At 32.2% G+C, this 24,650-nt stretch overlaps 1 protein-coding gene across 3 annotated transcripts in view; it reads left to right on the plus strand.

The window, feature by feature from the left end:
- Ncam2 (neural cell adhesion molecule 2) overlaps positions 1–24,650 on the plus strand; it is a 409,037-nt gene that overhangs the window by 295,611 nt on the left and 88,776 nt on the right. For all 3 annotated transcript variants that reach the window (XM_034514690.2, XM_034514691.2, XM_076943095.1), the window contains exons 10-11: positions 16,785–16,972; positions 19,721–19,817. In XM_034514690.2, the coding sequence (XP_034370581.1) occupies positions 16,785–16,972; positions 19,721–19,817 (285 nt within the window). The remainder of the gene's footprint in view (positions 1–16,784; positions 16,973–19,720; positions 19,818–24,650) is intronic.

The raw sequence follows: 24,650 nt of genomic DNA on the forward strand, positions 1-24,650 counted from the left end.
TTTTATGTTAATTTCCTTTTTCTGGCAGGTATTATTTGATTCACCCCAAATTTATTAAAATATGTTTCAAAGCATCCACTGATGAACAGTTTTAAGAAATTTTACAAAATGGCCAACTCTTGTAATGCCAATCTTTAAAAACTAACACATTTCAAACATTTTAAAAAAATCAGGCCTTATAAATAACTTCTTAACAATGAAATATTTACTCTATTTTGATGAAACAGAAATCAAGGACACAACATTTGCCAAGGGTGTGTGAAGGATCTGCACTTATATATCAGCACTGCCCAAATAAAACCAAAAATTATTAAATTATATAAAATATTTGTTTTATATTTTAAAATAAACCTGAATATCTTGGCAGTTTGATTTTTTCCCTTAGACTGGCTTAAATGTTTTTCTACAACTAAAAGAATAATTATTAGTATGATTAGACTGGTATTATGAAAAGCTGGTATAAACCTTTAATATTTTAATTTTTCTTTCCATGACTTATGTACAACATAAAATGAACAACTTGGTTCATTAATTATAAGACAGGTATTTTGTATATTTATTTTCCTACCTCAGTCAAAATTCATGTTTTATATCTACTTTTCATAATAGTTTTAAAATATTTTATACAATGAGAGATTATTATATAAAAATGTCACATCTTATGTTAATGAATCAAAATATAAATTCATTTTAATAAAAGAAATTTATTGTAAAACAATTACTGAAAAAGAAAATTCTAGCAAATAAGATGCTGTCAAACACTTTAAAAAATGTTAAAATTAATTTTAACATTTATTAATTCCAACACTCAGGAAGCAGAGACTGGCAGATCCTGTGAGTTTATGGAGGCAAGTGTGGGCTACATAAGAAATTTTAGGTCATTCAGGTCTGCAAATTGAAAGCTTGTTTTAGGGACAGGAATATTTGTTACTGAGAAAAGAACTTGTTTATGAGTATAACTGTGTTATTTGTTTTACTTTTTCTTTGATAAAATGAAAGAAGTGTTTATTTTGAGCATAGGGTTTGTGGAACACAGGAGTCCTTCATGGTTGGCAGGCATAGGCATATTAGCAAGTGTCAGGCAGCAAAGTATGAATAGCAAGATAAAAGATCACATCTTGAGACTGGAACTAGTATTTGCACAAGACTATAAATTCTCCAATCATACCTATAGTTGTGTACTTTCTTCAAGAAGTCTGAATGTCCTCCTCAAACAGCTGGGGACAATTGTTCAAGCACATGAGCCTGTGGTGTCATGATTCTCATTCATGGTCAATTATACTATGACCTTCTGTTGGATAACAGTTATATCATAATGGACATTGAATGTAATCAAATTTTAAATGTCTCCATAGTACATAACATTTTCAACACTGTTTGAAAGTCCAAAGTTTTTTTTTTTTTCTGAAAATCAAGACGTCTTAATTGTGACATCTGTAAAATAAATAAGCACAAAATATTCTTCTAACACAGTATCATAGAATATAATTCCTAAGCAAATCTGGAAACATTGAGCCAAAGCAAAATGGAGGCTAGAGGAGCTAAAACAAAATCTTTTAGATCCACTACCAATGTAAAAGGCATTACATGGCTCTTCCCCTAATGCATTGCTGCCTGATACATAGTTCTACCTGGTCAAAGCTGTGTAAGGGTAAAAAAATAAAATGATAATCAGCACAAACATGCACCTCTCCATTGTGCTAGATTCAATGCTTGTATGTATCCATCCTTGACAGATATGCCACAGCCCTCATATCTCAAGCATCTCAAGGTCATCATCCAAATCAATGTTCCCTTTCCAGAAGCGACTGCTATCAGCCTTGCAGTGAATCTCCAGCACTATAAGCTGGCTTTAACAGTTTTCTGGAACCATGTAGGCAGATTCTATGTGTTCTTCATTCTTGTATCTTTCATACCACCATAAACATTACCACTTGAGCAATACTTCTGCATTTGTCTGCCATATAGGAATGGACACTAGGCCAATTTGATCATATTGGCACCAGATTTCTTATGCTGAAGAATTCTGGGAGCAGGAAATTCTTCAGGATTTCTTATAAGCTGGATGTTGAGCTGAGTAAAGTGTTCACACTACAGCACTGTTATCATCCACAGTGTAGAGCAGTAGGCCTTGTGTAACAGTGCTAACCTCACTAACAACTGCAGTCTTTCTTTTAGCAGAAGCAGTGAATGTAGCATTAAGCATTCTACTACTTCTTTTCTCTTTGAATAACACATTTTCTATTTTTTTTTCTGCTGCATTTGGTCTATTTCATTGTTGGCCACCATAGGAGTTATTAGTAATAACCTTTCCACAGATTTGTTGTTATACTATCCTGAACATTCCTCTGCCAAAGAAATTAGTCCTCTATTCATTCTTAAAGATTTTGTTAATTTTAATTTTATGTCTGCGAATCTTTTGCCTGTATGCATGTATATCCACCACATGCATTTCAGATATCTCTGGATATGAGACAAGTGAATTAAATCCACTTGACCTAGTGGTACATATGGTTGCAATCTACCTTGGGAACCAACATGGGCCCTCTGCAAGAGAGTACATGATGCAAGTGCTATTAACTGTTAAGCTGTCTTTTCATTCCCATAGTGCATAATTATTATTATTTTAATTTAGTAGCAGAAAAAAACCACTTAGAACAAAATGCTTTTTGTCAAAATTTTACTGGAAAGCCTTCTCACTAGATGTTAATATTGTTTGCATTTATAACCTCACAGACTGGGTCTCTGTTGACTCTACTGCTCACAGCACTGCTGTGTTCAGACTTCCAGTGGAACCATTCTTTGAACTTTGATTATAGCATGTGAGTGCTCTTCTAGCCCAAAGTTACAAAATCTGACACATTCCTCCAAAACCCAACATAGTCATGTTCTTCAGAGGAACAACCAAAACTCAGGCAACAAAATCTGTATTAGTTACTTTCCTGTTGCTGTGACAAATTATCATGACTTAAAGTCACTTATGGATACAAAATAAAATAAAATAAAAGAGTTCACTTGAAGCTTTTGGTACAGGAGTAAAAATGCCTATGATGGTAGGGAGGCTCCACAAAACAGCTGAGGTGGCAGGATCAAGGGGCCCTGAGTCACATCTTTATCCACAGCACAGTCAAGAGAAATCAATCGCTGTGTGGGGAGAGGCTATAAACTCCCAAACCTCACTATCGGTGTCATACAAGCGTAAGGTACCTCCTAAAACAATAGGGGACACAATTTCAAATATCTGAGTCTTATTCACTGACATTATTTTTCCATTTAAACAATAATGCTTCTTTTGGTAAATAACACTTTACATAAGATATTTATTTAAGATAATTATATGTAAAATTGTAGCTAGTCATAAAATGTTTAAAATGTGTTATAGATATTTATTTAAAAATTAATAAAATGAAGCCTTATTTACCTACTATATGAAATAACCACCTCTGGAACATATACTTTATGGATGCTTTAACTATTGCGAGCAGAGAAAATCAGATGGAGAAAGATTATATTAAAAGAAGATTGATTTCCCTTCCTAATAATCAAACTACTCTCTGACTAGTAAAAATTATATCATTAACAAAAATCAAATTAGAGAGAAGCCCAGAGTCTCCTTTAAAAAAAATGCCAAGTATAGGTATGATTTATTGCATCTGATTTTTAGGACTTGACTTGTACGTAATAAAATAGATTTATGCATATGATGGCTGTTCATTTATGAAAATATGCATCCAGTGTTATGGCTAATTGGCATTAAGCACACATCTAATTTAGTATTCCACTCAGCAAGTAGAATTCCCATGGTACCTGGACTGAATTCAGCTAATTGCCATAGCTGATTCTTTATATGTCTCAACATATAGTAGCCCTGGATCTATGAAATCATTTATTGAATTAGCCTCAGAATGTGCCAAAGGATATATTAGCTTTTACTCCCTTGATATTTTTCAGTGTATAAATCAAGTGAGGAAATTCAGAGAGATGAAAAGCCTCATTGTACTTCAGAAAAATTTTGAAATGCAGTTAATTCTTCACTAATTAAGGGGCTAACTTCTTCACAAAATAAGTAATGAGTCCATGGAAGAAAATGTGTGACTATGAAACTAATTCTAGATTGCAATGCAAAATGTTGTGTATTTAGACTGTGAACCAAATATGCCTTGTCTTGAGTTTTGATTTATTTAATTTTTAATTAATTACTGAACATCTCTTATGTGTCAAATATAGATACTGTATAGAAAATAACATTGTCTTTACTTTAGAAACTTGTGTCTTAATTAGGGGAATAAAATTCATCATAAAGTGCTGAAATACTGAACACTTCTGACAAATGTTCTTGGCTGGTTGCAGTACTGAGTGGGCATCATAGAGTGTATGTATGCAAAGTGATAAAGCTATAAGATTATTAGGCATTCATCCCTATGGGATTTCCTTTACAAATATGTCAATTGTTAACCTGAATGCCTTCAAACTTGTTATGGATTCTTGGCCATCTGGGAAAAAGTGGCTATGAGGCAGCAATATGACACACAACAGAGGTGGGTGAAGAATCTTTGCACATAAGAATGTTTATACAGAAATTTTCAATTCACAAGACTTTGGGATTTAAGAGTTGTGAGTTGCTGAGTGAGTTTATGAGGTTGTAAGGAAGCTTGTAACTTCTCTTGATAGACACAGGCAGGCCAGGAAGTTACTAAGGGATTTCTAAAATAGCTAAGGCAGGATTTATGAGCTAGAAAAAAAAATTAGGAAAGAATGCCAGAAGCCTCCAGGACTGGAATCGGCTGAAGTGAAACACACAGTCAGACACAGGTGTTGCCATAAAGACTGAGGGTCTATGGACATTCTAACTCCCTAACTTTACCAAATGCTTTTTGATGACTTATAAAACATCCTAAAAACTTTCTTGTTCATTATGAGGGTTAAAAACCACTGGCTTAGGTAATTAACACTTGTAATCTAAAGGCAAGGGATTAAGTAAAGGAGCCATTGTTCAATCTCTGCAGAAAATGCACAGCTCTGACACCAAGCCTGTATTTGAAGGCACAGGAAGAAAATGGGAAACTTTCAAAAGTGGTTTTAAACTTTACTTCTAAGTTCTCTCTCTAAAACTTTCTTTTTTTACATTTTTATATCATTTATTTACACTTCAGATTTTATTCCCTGTCCTGTCCATCCCATACCTCCAAAACCTCCTGTCTCTACAAGGCTGTCCTCACCCCCACAACTCCTAACCTCCAAACTCCCTGGGGTCTCCAGTCTATAGAGGGTTAGGTGCATCTTCTCTGATTGAACACAGACCCAGCAGCCCTCTGCTGTATATATTTTGAGGACCTCATATCACCTGGTGTATGCTGCTTTTTGGTGGTTCAGTATTTGAGAGATCTCAGAGGTTCAGATTAATTGAGACTGCTGGTCCTCCTACAGGGTAACCCTTCTCAGCTTTATTCAGCCTTTTCCTAATTCAACCACAGGAGACAACAGCTTCTGTCCATTGGATGGGTGCATATATCTGCATCTGACTCTTTCAGCTGCTTGTTAGTCTTCCATAGGGCAGTCATGATAAGTCCCTTTTTGAAAGAGCTCCATAGCCTCAGTAATAGTGTCAGGCTTTGGGACCTCCCCTTGAGCTGGATCCCACTTTGGGCCTGTCAATGGACATTCTTTTCCTCAGGCTCCTCTCCATCTCCATCCCTGTATATCTTTCAAACAGGAACAATAATTGGTCAGAGTTTTTACTGTGGTATGTCAACCTCCTCCCTCATTTGATGCCCTGTGTTCCTGTTGGAGGTGGGCTCTATAAGCTCCCTCTCCCTACTGTCAGCCATTTTATCTAAGGTCTCTCCCTTTGAGTCATAAGAATCTCTCCCATCGCAGGTATCTGATGCATTCTGGAGGATCCCCCCTTCCCCCAACCTTCTACCTCCCTAGGTTGCCTGTTTCCATTCTTTCTGCTTGGCTTCAGGGCTTCATTCTTTTCCATCACCCAATACCAGACATTGTTCTCCTCTCTCCACAAACACCCATCCACTTTCCCTCCAGGTTTCTCCCTTCCTCCCCACTTGTGATTGCTTTCTTCTCCCTTCCCAGTGGGACTGAGGTGTCTTCACTTGGGCCCTTCAGTTTGTTGACCTTTTTGAGTTTTGTGGACTGTATATTGGGTATTTTGTACTTTCTTCTTCTTCTTCAAAATATAACTTGAAATAGAAAATTATAACACAGAATGTTAATGTGCATATTCATTAAAAATAATTTCTGGCTAAACCTTCATTATCTGTCCAAAGCTTAACAGGCTCACGGAGAGTTAAAAAACATAATTTTTGTGACTAAATTATTAGTGAAGTTTTGTATAAATAAACCCAGTCAATAATATATTCTGTTCTTGGACCTATAGGAAATCCTTAGTTCCCTTTTTGTGGCCTTTGTTTAATTGTTTTATGAACTCTTGGAAAATGTTCTAAGTCGTAGATGCCTGCTAGCTAATCTTAGAAGCAATTAATTCATGACATCTGAAGACTGGCATAGTTCTCATTGAAGTTTTGACTATCAGAGAGGACTTAAGAGCAGTCTTATTATAAAAGAGCTTAATAATTACTAGTATTTTAGGAATCCTTATAGGATCATAATTAATAATTAAGAAATCATCTATTTGCCTATATAGCAAGACAATATATCTTTGTTTTTCTGAAGAGATCTGCTCTAAAGGGTGAGTTAGTACCTAGTGATTATATATGTATATTATATAACATATTATATTCTCAGCTTCCCAATGGGACTGAGTTGTCTTCATTTGGGCCCTTCAGTTTGTTGACCTTTTTGAGTTTTGTGGACTGTATCTTGGGTATTTTGTACTTTCTTCTTCTTCTTCAAAACATAACTTGACATAGAAAATTTATATATTATATATATATTATATAATATATTATATTATATAATACATATATATATATATTATATAACATATATGTCATAGATATATAGATATTATATATAACTTATATTATATATAATATATATAATTATATAATATTCTTTCTCTTCACCTTATTTAGTGAGATGGAATTATGTTTTTTACATTAATGGTTTGAATGAGAGTGATTCCCTTATATATAATATATATAATATAACATACATTATAGAATTATATAATATATAATATATTATATATTATATAAAATATATAATATAATATATGTGTTATATAATATATATAATATGTTATATTATATATAATATATGTATTATATATTAATAATAATATATAGTATATATAATATATATTATTATAATATAATATAATATATAATATATAATATAATATATAATATAATAATATAATATATATATAATATAATAACACATATATTATATATCTGACATAAATAATTATTATATATATTATATAATAATTATATATTATATATTATATATAATATTATATATTATAATATATGTGTTATATATCTATATATAACACATATATTATATATCTATAATCACTATATACTTAGAAATATATATATTCCTGTATATATATATATATATATATATATGTATATATATATGAAAAGCATATTAATAGATTAATAGTAGGATTCTTTCCTCAGATGTAATCCCTTCAGCTTTGCAAATCTGTCACTAACTTTACAGTTCATGTTGGAACCATCTCAGGAAAATCACCTGCTAGTTTTTAGCTTCTCCTTGATGGCTCCTGGCATAAGAATATGTCTTGAATTTTTATAGAGTTTGTTTAAATAATGAGTTATTATGGAAAGGCTCTCAAAACAGCAAGAAAATAAAAAAATATTTTATTATTTATTTATTCTGAACTTTCACCTTTAGGCATTTGTCTTAGTTACTTTTCTATTTCTGTGAAGATATGTTGTAACAACGGCAACTTAGATGAGTAAGCATTTAATTGGGTTCTTGCTTATAGTTTCAAGGGGTTAAAACAAGACCATAATAGCAAGGAGCATGACAGCTGGCAGGTAGACATGTCACTGGAATATTAGCAAAGAGATTTTTTGTTCTGTATGTATTGGGTAGAAAGAGTAAGACTGAGTCTGATATGGACATCAAAGCTCAAAGAACATATTTAGTCACAAACCTCTTTTACCAAGGCCAAACTTCCTAATCTTTACTAAACAGTTCTACATACTAGGGACAAAACACTCATATATATGAACTTATAAGGGAATCACTCTCATTCGAACCATTAAAGTAAAAAAAAAAAAATGATTCCATCTCACTAAATATGGCCAAGAGAAAGGAAAGAATACCTTGAGTTTGCAAACACCTTAGGAATTCATATGTCAGACATGGTGTCATAAATTTTCTTCAAGAAAGACAAAGTATTCCATTCTTAATGTGATTTTAAAGAATATTTGTTTTTTATCTTTTAAACTTTTATTAATTTTAATGTCTCTCTCTCTCTCTCTCTCTCTCTCTCTCTCTCTCTCTCTCTGTGTGTGTGTGTGTGTGTGTGTGTGTGTGTTGTATATGAGTGCCTCTAAAAATTAGAAAACAGTATCAGATCCTTCAATTTGTAAGTGGTTTTGCAATAACTAATGTGGATTCTCAGCAGTTTCTGGAAGAATATTAGGCATACTTAACTGCTGAGACAGCCCTTTTCCCTAAATCATTTTTGCAATTTCACTCATTAAGTGACTATTAGATATTAGTATAGTCAATTATCTTATATTACTATTCATAACTTAATGGAAATAAGGTCAAATATTTAGTATTCCAGATTCCAGTCCCTCTGACATTTTTTGTTATCAGCATTATCTTGAGTCAGAATTAAGATGCAGGTCAGCCTTCAGGAAAAAAAAAAAATCGTATCTAGACAATTTCAGGGCAATAGACAGAAATGCAAAGAGAAAGTGAAAAGTTTGCCTCAAGCAAATACTTGAGTCAGAAAATAGAAAGAAATGAGCAACAGCACCAGTGAGGTAGCAGGGGTGGGGGGTGGGGTAGGGGGTGGGAACTAGAAAGAGGCTATTATTATCAGGAAGTTCTTAGTGCCAATCTGAATGCAGAACTTTTGCTGATTGCTAATAAGATCTGGGTTGGAGAGCGGGTCATGTTTTGTGAATAGGAACATCTGAGAATGGGAAAATGCAAACAGTTTAAAAACTGATATATAGGACTAATTGGGGGAGATACTCATAAAATTCAATGAGAAATTCAATAAAAATCATTCATACAATCTTGAATGTTCAAGCTCAACTTTCTGCCTACACAGATGCAATAATTTAAGTAGGTTCGACATAGAGCTCATTGAGTCTTAACAATAGGAAAAAATTCACAGTTATTAGATTTTTAAAGACTTCAATCCTGGCTGTATTGGGACATATTTCTTACTTCAGTATTTAGAAGGCTTAGAAACAATCTTCAATAGATGGAGGCTAGCCTCAACTTTGTAGATTGTTCCAGTGCTAACAGCTGCCTTGGGAAAACAAAGGAAAAAAGGAAAAAAAGAAGAAAGAAAGGAAGAAAGGAGAAGAAAAGAAAAAGAAAGAAAAGAAAGAAAGAAAGAAAGAAAGAAAGAAAGAAAGAAAGAAAGATGGGAAGAAAGAAAGGAAGGTGGGAAGAAAGAAAGAAAGGTGGGAAGAAAGAAAGAAAGGTGGGAAGAAAGAAATGACAGAAGAAAGGAAGGGAAGGAAAGTAATATTCCTGGTACTTGTTGTTTTTCTGAATATAATATAAATGTATATTATATTCAGAAATGCAAACATGTGTATGAGTAACAACATGAAGATTGATTATGATGTATTTATATTTTTTAAAAATATAAGTATATGCATATAGATATGTAACATCAATTAAAGAAAATTAATATAATGTGAATTTGAAGAAAGCAGAGAAGGATATATAAGAGGATTTGGAGGCAGCAAAGGGTAGGGAGCATTGCAATTATACATAATCTAAGTTAGGTAAATTTTTAAAAAAATTTTAATGGTCAATAATAATGTTTTTATTTCTGAATATAATTGATATACTCTTCTATAATTTAGTAGTCTTAAGGTAATTAATATTATTTGCAATAAGAACCATTATAAACCATATTTCCCTTTATAATTTCTATGTAGAGAAAAAAAATGTTATACATCTGAGGTAATTAACAATAACCTTACTTTGTTAACTTGCAGAAAGGCAATGATTGTCTTTTAAATTTTCCAATGATTTGTCATTTAGAGCAAAACTTAATTCTGTAGGTATTTTTAAATTTGTCCTAATCACATATGTTCTTTATTATAGAACCCATGGATTTTAGGGTATTTTTGAAGTGGTTTAACTTGATCAATACAATTTAAATAAAATTAATATTTTAATGGTTTTGTTTTGTTAATTTGTTTTTTTAGACATGTTTCTATATTTATACTTGGCTGTCCTCGAATTCACTCTGTAAATGGGAGTGGCCTCAAACTCAAAGATCTGCCTGCTTCTTCCTCCCAAGTACTGGGATTAAAGGCAGGCACAAGGCAAAGCAAATATATTCAATTAATAGACATTCCAGATTCTTTTTGTTGTGTATATTTATGTCTTAGTTAAGGTTTGCATTGCTGTGAAGAGACACCATGATCAAAGCAATTCTTATAAAGGAAAACATTTAATTGAGATTGGCTTACGATTTCAGAGGTTCAGTCTATTATCATCATGACAGGAAGCATGGCAGCATGTAAGCAGACATAGTGTTGGAGAAACTGGAGATTCTACATCTTGATCTACAGATAGCAGGAGACTTTGTGTTACACTATGTGAGGCTTGGGCATATTTGACCTCAAAGTCTACATCCACAGGGCCATACTTCCTTCAACAAGGCCATACCAACTCCAATACTGCCTCTTCCTGTGGGCAAACATTCAAATGCAAAAATCTATGGGGCTCACTCCTATCAAATTACAACCATTTATAAGTGATAATGTGATCTGTTTGTGTGGATAGGTTTTTCTTTTGATAAAAAAACAACAGGATTATCTTTTTAGAAATTGAGACCTATACAGTACATTATTCTGAAATATTTTTGTAGAGTTTGTGTTGATACAACAAAATATTCTGACCAAAAGCAACTTAGAGATGAGGTGGTTTGTCTTAGAGCTTACAGTCCTATGTGAAAGGAACACAAAACAAGAACCAACACAGAAACCTGGAAACAAAACTGAATTAAGAGGCTATGGAAGATGCTGCCTACTGGCTTTTCCCTCAGCCATTTGTTCACCTTATATTTTATACTTTTTAGAAGCAAGTGCCCAGTAGTGATATCACTCCTAGCCCAACTGGATGCATTTACAAGACAAACTAAATCTCAGGGAATATCCTTGAAGAGGTGGGAGAAACTTTTGAGAGCCAGAGGATCAGAAAGTCTGCTTTGAGTTGTGTCTCAGAGGTGACAAGGAAGTATTACCTATAAACCTTCAACACTGTGGTGCTAAACTAAGGCTTGACAAAGTAAAAAATGAATAAACATCCTACCAAGGAAAGTGGGAGGCAGTAATTTCATGGGACTCTACATCTAGACAAACAAATATAGGCATGTGAATAATTGTGAAAGCTTGGTAAATAATGTCTTCTCAGGATGAGTCTCATATTTGGTTATCGACTATCAAATAGCTTGCCCCCAAATAGTACACATTCAAGTAACATTAAATGAACTACACAGGTTTAAGTCATATATTGGTACATACATTTATACTCGTATCATTAACAAATAAACCCTCGATTTAAGGGGACTCCAGAGAGGTTTACTTGGACATGATTGTCGTAGAGAGAGGGAGGAAAATGATATAATACATTTTGACTAAAACTGATATAACTTCTAAATAAGGTAATGTCAATGTTTGACTCAAACTGCAATTTTCTACCACAACACTCCTGAATGCATTGTTACCTGATTTCAAGATATGAAATATTAATTGCTGAAAACATGTCTACACAGGAATAGTTAGGTATTCATACCCGATTTTCAGTATTCATAATTCATTCACAAGGAAAAGAATCATTTTACACTATACATTTCTTTAATAGTAATTATTGTTAAAATCTAATAATGTCATGCCCAAAATAAACTAACTATATTTGACAAGGAAGAATAAAATATAATTATGATAATACATAAGAAGTCCAAGAGAGCATTCCCAGGAACAGGTATTCTCTATCTTGCATGGTTTTTAGCTGTTATGTACAGTGCTGCCGAGATAGCCATTTTTCCTGTGTTGTCATCACAGATCTTACACTAGAACCTACCAACAACTCAATGACAAGAAACAGCCTGAGTAAACATCAGAAAATACCCTAAGCTGACAACAAAATAAACATATACAGGCAAAAGGTGATCTTTAAGGTTTTCAGAATCTTTTTATTTAGAAATGTACATGAAATTAACAATTAAACATGACCTCAATTATTTTGCTTATTATAAAAAGATAATAGGTAAAGGCTAAAAGGCTTATGAAGAAAGGTGTTGTCAAGTACACTTTTGGAAGTACTGCTTTTTATGGGACAGTTATCATGGGAAACCACATGGAAAAATTAACTTCAAAATTAAAAGTACTACTGTGTGGTGTAGCTATCCCATTGATGGTATATAACCAAAGGAAAATAAGTGTATGTTAGTCAAAATATGGAATCAACCTAAGTGCCTCTAAATGGATGACTGCATATATATATATATATATATATATATATATATATATATATATATATATATGTATGTATGTATGTATATATATACTTTGAAAAACTAGTTTGTCTTTTTATATAGAAGGAAGCAATCTGTCATTTTGAGCAGTGTGGTTTTCTATAATAGTGTCCATCTGTTGCAAAGAATACCGAGAACTACATTTACCTGTGGGTATAAGAATAAAGTTTAAGTATAAAGTTATGGATTGCACCAGTTTAGTAAAGTGATCATGAGAGGGTCTCCTCTAAGATATATAAGCTCATTACCTTGGGATGGCAGGAATTGGCTAGATTTCCAGTTCCAGACAAGATTCTCCCACTGACCCCTGTTGAGCAGGACTTAGTTCAATGAGAACAGCCCTTGGTTACTGTGAAGATGGAAGTACCACTGTGGCACATAGGGTTACTATGCCCTGCTGATCATTATAAATTATAAATTTATAATTATAATTCCTTAGCATTATAAATGAGTAGAACTTCTTCCATTGAATGCTTGCATAGCATCCTCTATTGTTATGGAATTTAATGCTCAGGGAGAAAGCTTCCAAGTCAGATCTGAGTTCTGAGCTGAATCAGAGATTTACTTTCAATGCCAGGGAGGCAACCAAGGACTACGAACAATAGCATATTGTCCCAACAACTTCTTGTACTCTGGAAGCAAAAATGTGAAAAAGGGGGTACTCATGCCTAATACAAAATTTCAGATGGTCTATGGTTCTTGATTGTTAGTATGTACACATGTGCACATGTGCGCGCACGCACACACACACACACACACACACACACACACACACAGATACACACAGAGAGAGCATGTTTAATAAGAATACAATAGTATGATTCATTCTGTATTTTTCAGCTGTCCTTAGTACTAATTTCTTCCTGCAGACCCCTTTCTGGGTTCTATTTATTCTCCTTATCGCCTACTCACATTTAAATGTGTGAAGCTACTAGATTATATGTGTTCCACATTTCTATTATCAACTTATCAGATGAAGGGCATTTAAGTTGTTTTTATTTCCTTGCACTTGTGAATAGCTTAGCAAGAAGCATAGCTGAGTATCTATGGCATAAGGTGTTGACCTCTTTGGGCATATGCCAAGGATTGATAGAAGTCAAGTAGTAGGTTTATATGTAGCCTTTTGAGAGTTTTTCACACAGAAATCAAGTATGGCTGAGCCTGTTTGCAGTTACACCAATATTATTTGTGAGTTCCTCTTTCTTCCTTTCTCTCTAGTACTTGTCAGGTGTTTAATTAATCTTATCAATTCTGACCAGTCCATAATATAATTCAGTACTGTATTAATACAGCTTAAATTTGATATAATCATTTGTATGCATATCTATATGCATATACATAAATATATGGGCTTACTAGATAGAGTACAGAGCCTCAAATCAAAACAAATATCAGCAAATTGTTTTAATAAGGATGTTAATAATATTCATTTATTGGAAAAATGACAATGTTTGTAATAAATTGTACTGAAAACTCAAACTCCACATGTAGAACATTTATGAGAAAGTGATATGTCTATTTTGCAAAATAAATCCTAGATTTGGAATGACTTCTATAATCATGAATATACTAATGTTGAATAGTTGCTGTTGATATGCACAGAGCAAGCCATGCCAATAATAAGTCATGAATGGAAGAAATGCTCGAGGACCCCCTACCTTTTACCGTTGGTGTATTGTCTGAGGATAGGTTCTGAGGGAGGGGCATTGTCTCCAGGTTGGAATACCTTACTGAGCTCAACCAGTTTGAATGTATTGCTTTAGACTCTATTTGTTGCACCAATGACCCTCATTAAAATAAATTGGTCTCAAAGAAAAATGAATAGTCATGAATACAAGAAACAAATCTGTGAGGAAGAGGAGAATCAGTAGGCAAGGTTGGCAAAAAAAATAGTCAGGATATATTACATATAAGTGTACAAAAGTGTCAAGGAAAAACAGTTAACAATTAGTTGTAAAATGACTAAGGACCTAAATTTAAGAACTAAAGCTGTCAAGTTATGTAAAATGGAGAATGCTTCGTCACTGATCATTTAGATGAGATGCTACGTGCTATATGAGAAAGTGAGAGGGCAAACAGATGAGACTATTGAAAGAGCTCCACACAATGGAAAATAACAGAGCAGAGATCAACTACAGATATGGAGAAAATCTGAGAAAATTATGCATCAATGGTAAAAACCAATAATGCACTAGGAGCAAGCAAAACTATTTAACAGAAAATATGACAGTAACCTGATTTTTAAATAGGCAGCGGAGTTAAATAGATATTATTTATTTATTTAATTTATTTATTATTTTAAAATTATCTTTAATATATATATATATATATATATATATATATATATATATATATATATTTTAAATCTAGTCGCTATCCCCCTCCAGGTCCACCTTCTTACAGTTCCTCATCCCATTCTTCCTTTTCCATCTCCAAAAGGATGTTCCCACCCCCAATCCCCACCTCACCAGGCTTTGCCACTTTGCCTGGGGCGGCAAGTCTCTCAAGGGTTAGGTGCATCTTCTCTCACTGAGGCCAGACCAGGCAGTCCTCTGCTGTATATGTCAAGGACATCATACCAGTTTGTGTATGCTGCCTGGTTGGTAGCTCAGTGTCTCAGAGATTTCAGGGATCTGGGTTAGTTGAAACTGCTGGTCTTCCTATGGGGCCACCCTTCTCCACATCTTCTTTCAGCCTTTCCCTAATTCAACAACAGTGGTGCTCGACTTCAGACCATTAGCTGGGTGTAAGTATCTCCATATGTCTCAGTCAGCTCCTTGCTGGGCCTCTCAGAGGGCAGCCATGCTAGGATCCTGTCTGTAAGCACAACAAAGCATCAGTAAGTGTCAGGCCTTGGAGCCTCTCCTTGAGATGGATTCCTTAAAAGATGCATGTTCACCATAACCTAGGAAAGTGTAAATTCAAACCTCAAAAGTACTCATTCCACCTCAGTGTGAGTAGATAATATCAAGTTTTCATGTCCTTGTCAGTTTGACGTGAAAGACATAAAGAAAAGAAGGTGTCATAGAAAACAGTAAGGAGGTTAAACACACACATACTCCTTAATATCACAGAAAAATGGGATAAAGCGGTTCCAATAGTGTATGTATATTAAAAGAAAGGGAAAACAGTATTGAGAAATGGCTTCTCCCAAATTATTTCTCAATTCACTGCAACAAACTTCACAGGGCCAGAATTTGGAAGCAACCAATTTGTTCAATTAACTTATGAATGAAATCAAGCAAATATATAAATGGATAAATTTCTTTAATTTCAGTAAATATTTAGAGAATGTATATTAAGTCTAATAATCAAGGCACAGAATGGAGTACTGTACAGTTTTGTATATAAATATAAATGTACTTTAAGTCAAATAATTTGTTTTTATAGGAACTAGTATTAAAATAGTATCATTAAAATTAATATATGGATGGTTAGATAAAGGCTGAATAATCTTTTTCTGAAAACAGACTTCTCACATGTGGCACAATATTTGTAGAAAATTGTAACTAGCACAATATTGGATATTGATAACAGAATCATTGATTTTTTTAAATAATGTTTTAAACACTCAGAATGAGACACATTATGTACCACATCATGGAAGCTTCCAGAAATCCTGGCTGTGTATACTTTAATTCTAACCAATAAATAGTCAGAACATTAACAGTAAATTTAGTTTGAAATATTTTTTCTTATTTTAACAATTCACCATTTTTGTTTGAACTATGAAAATATCCAAATTCCATATTTTTCATGAGCCTTACTATCATATAATAGTTACAAAATTAGAAATGTTATGAATTCTATTTTTATTTATTTATGTTTCTGAATGTATTCTGTTCATTGTTTGTATCCTTTGCCTATGGTGAGTATGGAATTTCCTGAAACTGAAATGGTAAAAGGTTTGAGGGTGCTGGAAATCACCCTATGACCTCAGAAAGAAAAGCTATTACCCTTATCCACTGAGCCATGTCTCTGTCTCCTATTATGAATGTTTTATGCTGGCAAAGGAAAATTACTAATATTTGTTCTAATTAAATTGTGATATTATAATGTCTATTTGTACATTATTGTTTTACAGATGCTCCTAAGTTTGTTTCAAATCAGACCATGTATTACTCCTGGGAAGGAAATCCAATCAATATAAGTTGTGATGTGAAAGCAAACCCACCTGCATCAATCCACTGGAGAAGAGACAAATTGGTCTTACCAGCTAAAAATACAACTCATTTAAAAACTCACAGTGTAGGAAGAAAGTTGATACTCGAGGTAAGCTTTTACGTAAACATCAATAATGATATTTTTAGCAGATATTATGAAAAAATAGAGTAAAATTTCTATAATAACATATTGAAATATTCATACAAATTATATATTTACTTTTTAAAAATTAATTTGTATTGGCACAAAATTCTATTTATTATCTATTTATTATCTTCATATATCCAGAAATATTTTTCATGAACTCACATTTTGAAAGACAAGTATATGATATTGAAAAAGTATGTAGAGCTGATATAATTCTTTAGTTTTTAAATATCAAATATTTAACTTTAGTGATGATAATTCCACTGATGTTTTATAACTGCTAATCTTTGACAGGCATATAAAAGCTATCATTGGTTACTAATGTGTAATTTTAGAATAGGTTCCTAAATAAGGCACTTTGGGGGATTATGTAAATGCTGGAAATATTTAAATTTTCACTTAATATTTGATTTTATACTTTTGGTTATTCCGCTTTATTTTATGAAGTTTTTTAAAAACACATACTTGATTAGTTTATGACTTTTCTAAACTTATCACTAAATAAGACTGTTTGAGTAGTTGTAGTTTAGTATTATACACTTGGCCAGAGCATTATAAGGTGTGAAAAGGTAGTGGAGAAGTCTGTTTATATTAGATGAGAAGCAGAAAGCAAGAGAATGTTTATACTGGATGGCCTTTCCTTTTTTTTCAATTTCTTTTGTCCTAGTCCCAGCCAACAGGATGGTACAGCCCAGATTAAGAATTCACTCAAGAAACATCCTAATAGGGACACCCACAAGCTATTCTAAATACAGAGATATTGTCAGTCAAAACCAAATATCACCATGAATTTATTGTAAAAACCACTGCTCGGTGTAAGATCCATATTGCCTTCTAAGAGGGCTTGGTTAATTCTTCCTTGTTTGTTTCCTTATTTGCTTTCTTCATTTTTTCCTTGATATCCTTCTATGTCCTGTTTCTTTCAATCTGTGCTCTGTTAAGTGATTTCTGTTTTTGTTAACTATAACATAATAAAACAATTACTTGTCATAAAGTTGTAAAGCCCAGGCTTCTTGGTTGCTTTGGTTCAGGAGTGGGGTAGTCTATGAATTCAGCGTTGTCTTTCCTGTTAAGTTCTCAATACAGCATTCAGCCGGTTTTCTCATCTGTAAACTGAGCCTTTTGAAAATGTTTCCGGAGGAAATGTCTTTTTATAAACTATTAATTTTTAAAACCAACAAAACCTCTGCTGGAGTCACAATCCTTGTTATGGTTATGCTACTTCTGCGTTGTATTGATGCCTTAAACACCATCTTTCTTTTTTAATATACTAAAATATTTCTCACGTGACTATGGGATAAGAAAAAAATTTTGCTAGTATATTTGTAATAGAACTGAATTAGCTTGGTTTATTAAAAGTCATATGTGAAGATAAAGAGCGTCTAAGTCATCTAAAAACTTCCAAAGGAGTTAAACAGGAGAACTAAACTGTTAAGTTTATGAACTTTAGATGGACTTCTAACCAGCGATGAAAGACAATGCTTTCTAGTCTACTTGTTCAGAATAATCATCTTCAGTAGACCTCAAAATTGTTCTCTATTCAATAGGTTCCCATTACCATAAGGTCATTTCTCTTTTAAAATATGGTTGAAATTAATGGTCATTTCTTGTTATTAGCATAGTCTCTCTTTAAATAGTTACCGGAATTGAAAATTATATGTATTATCATTATCAAATATATATGAAGAACTGCAACTGAAAAATTAGAGCTATATAGAGTTGTTTCCAACTTTTACCATTTAAAGCCCTGAACGTTAACTTAATTATAGATTTTAATCTGTGAAACTGAGGTCAGATCTTTTCCTAAACAAACAGAAAATGGAACCGAAGTAATTATTACTTTAAAATTCTGTTTATAGCACTTTCACAATACATTCATTTTTTGCAAAATATCTTTCATGAAAAATTAAAATCGCCCAGGTCTGGAGATAAACAATGAATCCAAAACTAGGCATAGTAGCTTGCTTATATTCTCAACACATCAGAGTCAGAGTCACGGGTATCACAGAAAGTTCAAAGTCAGCTCGAGTAAGCTTATAGTGAATTTGACATCAGCATACAGAATGAGACCATACCAACAAAGGAACTTAAAACAAAAACTACTAAAGAAAGAAAACAATATAGAACCTATTTTTAGTAGAAACATTTTTTCCAAGTTTACAGTTGCTATGAGTTACAAAGACAACAATAAACTTTCTACATTCTTTACTTATCAGAAAATAAATAACTTTTCCATTGAATAGATGCATCAAAATGAAGTCATTGAGCCAATTAATGAATTGATAGAACTTGAATCACTTCAACTTATAATGCCTGGCTTTGTGGATTTTTTTCTTTAAAATGTTAGCAATATATAGATTGAGCAGGTATCATGTATGCATTTAGAAATATGTATATATATATATACACATATTTATGTAAAGACAATTAAATAGAAAGAAGTCATGATTTGAAGGACACAAAAAAGAATATATGGTTGTATTGGGAGAGATAAAAAAGAATGGAAAAATTATGTGACAAATTTAAAGTTTCAAAAAATAATAGTAAATTATGTTTGCATTATTTAGTAATGCTTGCTGGGTAAAGAGTTCTATGAGGAGTCATATGAAAAATAATTGAACAAGTATACAAGTAGTAGCCATGGTTCAGATTTTAAAATATTTTTTGATGTTTTAACCTTTTAAATTTTATCAATATGATTATTTTTAGATTGCCCCTACATCAGACAATGACTTTGGACGATATAACTGCACTGCCACTAATCGTATAGGCACAAGATTTCAGGAGTATATACTTGAGTTAGCAGGTGAGTACAGGATAATAATATTTGATATTCATAAAATAACTTTATATTTAAATGGAGTCTTAATAAAGTTTTATCCACTAATTTTACATATAGTCAACAATATTTATAGTTTCATAAATCATAATATGAGGAATTGTTTGAAATAAAAAACAAGGCTTCCAAACTAGAACAAAAAGATTTTACATAATGAATAGTGAACACTTAGAATCCATTTAATATTTGCAGCTCACTTTAAATTTAATTACTCCTTATATATGTTAGATTTTTTTAAATTAATGTGTATTTAAAATGAAATTATATTTACAATTATGAAACAGAACACATCGAAATATACATACATCAAACATTCATAATTAAGTCAGTTTTATCAAAATTTAGTATAAATCACTCAATAGTCATGAGTTTCTTCTACTGAAAGTGTGCAAAAATTCTATGAGAAAATAATGCAATAAATATAATTTAAAACTATTTCTAATTTGACATCATAGGAAATACTTTAAAATTGGCAAACTGATCATATATTTCATTAATCAATGTATGAATTTTCAATACAAATAATGAGAAAATTAGACATCTAGCCTTTTCATAGCCATTCAAAAGAGCACAGAATAATTTCTATGATATTTCCTTCCACAAACATGAGGGTAATCTAATCTGAGAAAGCATGATACTTAGAAACATGTCTCCAGTATAATAAGCAGAAGGAGAGTTCTCCTCAAATCTATATACTCCAAAGGCTGAGACAAAAACAAATCTTACATATACTTTGTTCATTAATTTCCTGTAAAATTATAATATTTTTAATTTCAAATAAATCTTGAGATAAACTAATATAAATATATATACATTTGTTTGAGACAAAACTATGTAATATTGAAAAAATAACTATGGTTCCAATATTGGTAATAAATGGCATTTTAGATATTGTATAAAATCAATATCTAAATATCTAATGTGACTGATAATAGTGTTTCCTACATTGGAAGCATATTTTTTATTTAGAAATGTTGCTACTTACAAAAATTATTTAAATATGTTAAAAATGTTAAAACATTGTCCTGTATATGATGATGCTAAATAGTAGCATTTTGATTCTATATTACAGAGATACAACACAGAAAGCAGCCATTCACCTTTGTGAATTGGACAGGCTATGTCCATTTTGCTATTTTCTTTGCAAAAAAAAAAAAAAAACGGCTTGATAAATACATTATGACAGACATATTTAGCTTAATTGAACCATGTTTATTTGTGACCATAATTCTCATACAGTTCAGATAAATTCATGAAATATTTTCACATATACCAGATGGAATGAATACTCAGGGACTGTTAAATATGCATTTAGACATGTTTGTGTGCACATATGGGCAATTTATGGTTTAACAATGATCATGAGAACATGTAAATTAGTTCAAAGGACTTCCCAGAGTAGGTTGCACTAGCAAGCTTCATTTCTGTTTGCATCACCATTTTCTCCCTGTGAACATAATGGATCAAGTTTGTTTATCTATTGTGCTTGTAATGGAAAGGTATAATATTGTATTTTATAATACAGTGACTTTGTTCATATATATTTATATAGATATATATGTATATATAGATATCTATCTATCTATCTCTCTATATATATACATACATATATATATCATTGCAAAAATCATGGTAATAATATATTTCTTTAAATATTAACAGGTCTTTCTCTTGAGTTCTCTTGGGTAATTTGATGGAATGGTATTAAGAAAGCTATTATCAAATAACATATCCAGCAGCTAAAATATGGGCACCTCCATTTGGCGCTGAAGTTTCTTTGCCATGTACCACAAAAGATGTACATAGGTTTATCTAAATGCACTGCTATAAGTCAATAGGAGTTTTTGCTTTCAAACCCCCAAGCACAAAGCAAGTGCTCAAACGTAGAAGGCAGCTGTTATTAAAGCCTAAAATAGTGTATCCTGGCCTATTTTATTTACAATAGATGTTAATGTGGCAATGTATTTTTAGTTACAATACACAAATTTGATATCATGGGTCAATGTATGGTAAATAGAAAAGTACCTTGACTATTTTAGGCATTCAATTTTCATAAATAACATTTTAAACTTTTTTTCTGGTAACTTATTTGACATGTTTTATTCCTTCTTGCTATTAAGTGAGGTCTCAGATACTGGCACTGAACAATTGATTTCTTTTAACCTCAGGTCAAGGCCTGTACTTACCATTTTTAAAGTTCAGGTTTTCATATTTGACTCATCTTTTTAACCTACAGTGACTCTGTCAAATTCAATGTTTCGTTTTTCTTTCCAAGATTGATTTAACTCAAAAATATCATAAAGCTGCCACCTATATTTCCATCTATGTCAGAGATAAAACTCTAGAAGTCACTTTGAAGAGCAATGACCTGATTAGAGGCTAAGCTGTGTCAATTGAGCAGAATTTTGTAGATAGAGAATCATAGTCCATCCAGTTATCTATGTGATCAGAAAGAATTGTACCATAAAACAGGTCTAAGTTAGTTGATTTGAAATACTCAGTTTATCAACTGATTCTGAACCTGTTTCTCTTCATGAAATATCTTGGAAAGATGTACACATTGCTATGTATTTAGAAAATTCCTTAATCAAACAGATATGTTCAGTGACTAATCAAAATTTTTTTGATTTTACGATTACCATACCATAAGGAAAGAACAACTTATGTTAATAATGATATTCTTTAAAATCTGTTTGACCAATTTTTAAGTTCAAATTAACTACTCATGCAACAAATGTGTGAGGAGTTTCCTCTAGGTGCAATATACTCTTTTGGATCTCAGGGATGAAATGTTGAACAAGAAAGATACCCAGTTATTACCTAAGTTAGAGTTCAATAGCTAAGTTAGAGTTCTATGAGTTTCAATAGAACTTGAAATCAAAAACTTGGTAACATGAAATTGATTTCTGATTGGAGTTCCTGGGAAACCTTCAAATAGATGTGAGCTTTTGAACAGGGACTGAATAAGAAAGAAGAGATGGGGCCAGTAAAAAGGGAAAGACTATGCGGGTCAAGGTGACATTGACAACAGAAGTGCTGTGCTATAAAAGAGTAAGAACTACTTTGAAATGAGCCATTTATTGAGGACTATAGAAATATGTTCTATGATCAGCTCAGGGTTTGGCAATGTGAATAGATGAGTAATGAGAGATCAAGTCATAGATTTCTTTTAAATATATTTATAATTTTTATCAATGGCATTGAAAATTAAAGATTGGTGATGTTTATTCATAGTGCAGAATTCATTTATTTTAAAACAACAAGAGACTTCTTTAACCTTAGCACATGGTGTGGACAATTGCTCTTTAGCAGTTTTTCTAGACATATTTGATTCTTTTTGTATTTATTAATACATGGATATATAGATAAATAGATGACATGTGATAAATAAATAGATGAAAGTAGATAGAATGATAGATAGATGACAGATAGATAGATAGATAGATAGATAGATAGATAGATAGATAGATAAATGATAGATAGATGATAGGTGATAGAGATAGATAGATGGATAAGGAAAGAGGGACAGAAAGACAGGCAGACTGCTACCTGTAATTCTTCCCCAATATACAAAGGGTTTGATGCGTAACCCTTTATTGGCTTATAAGACATAGTTGAAGATGCCAATTTAAAATGATATATGTGGGCATATGGCTAATGAGAATATCATGACTTGCTTATCTAAAAAAAAAAAAACAAGTAAATTACGATTGACATTTTGATAGTGAGTGAGCAGTTCATTGGAAAATATTAGAGACATAAAAAACCAAATGAAACAAAATAGTCATCGGGTCCCAGTAGATACCAAAATTGCTTCAATGAGATCCAGAGTTCAAAGCTGAGACCATTGACTGGAGATCGCAAAACTATGTTGTTAAACTATCACACTACTGATGTTTCAGCCATGCCTTATATGGAGACTAGAACATGGCCCCCACCTTAATGTTTGCAGGTGCTGTTGTCTGTGTGAGCCTCCTATAAAAAATGGGAATGAGATTCAATACTTCTGGTGTCGAAAGCTGGGGGTAACCACTTTTCATTTAAAATACCAATACACACACACACACACACACACACACACACACACACACACACACATATATATATATAATATTTGACCAAGCAGAAAGAATATCTACACACACACATACAAACTATAAAATATAACTTAAAGTACAATGAATAAACAATTGTATGTATATGCTTTATTCTTGGATTATTTTCATTTCTTAAAAGACCAAATCTATGTGAAGTTATATATAGATTCAATATAAGCTCAATCAATTTACCAATAAAAAATGCTTCAAAGAAAATAATCCTAAAACTCATCAGGAACATTACAAGACTCCAGCGAGACAAAGCAATCATAAAAAAAAAAAATAAAAAATATACACTTGAGAAGATCTGTATCACAACCAAAGAACGATTGATCGGCAGTTCTCTTACAGTTCCTCACTCCTGCAGTATATATGGTGTGTTTTATATTGTGTAATTGCACTTAATGATATTTTTCTGAATGACTAGGAAACATATACTACCAATATGTTTACACCATCCTTGCAGTTCTTGTAATATAAGTTTCAATAATTTCATTGCAAAAAATTTTCACTTATTTAATATTTTTCTTATGATATTTGTACAGACTTTGTAATGATTATTCCTAAAGACATTTTTGATTATAAGGGAAAAAAAGACCAATTTCTACCTGCACTACTTTGAGGATTACAGTAAGCAATTAGTTGATTCATATAATAATATGCTCAAGGTAATTTTATGATGACTTAGTAATTTAAACCCAAT

The sequence above is a fragment of the Arvicanthis niloticus genome, chromosome 12 (genome assembly GCF_011762505.2).
Source record: "Arvicanthis niloticus isolate mArvNil1 chromosome 12, mArvNil1.pat.X, whole genome shotgun sequence".
In the NCBI taxonomy this organism is placed as follows: Eukaryota; Metazoa; Chordata; class Mammalia; order Rodentia; family Muridae; genus Arvicanthis; species Arvicanthis niloticus.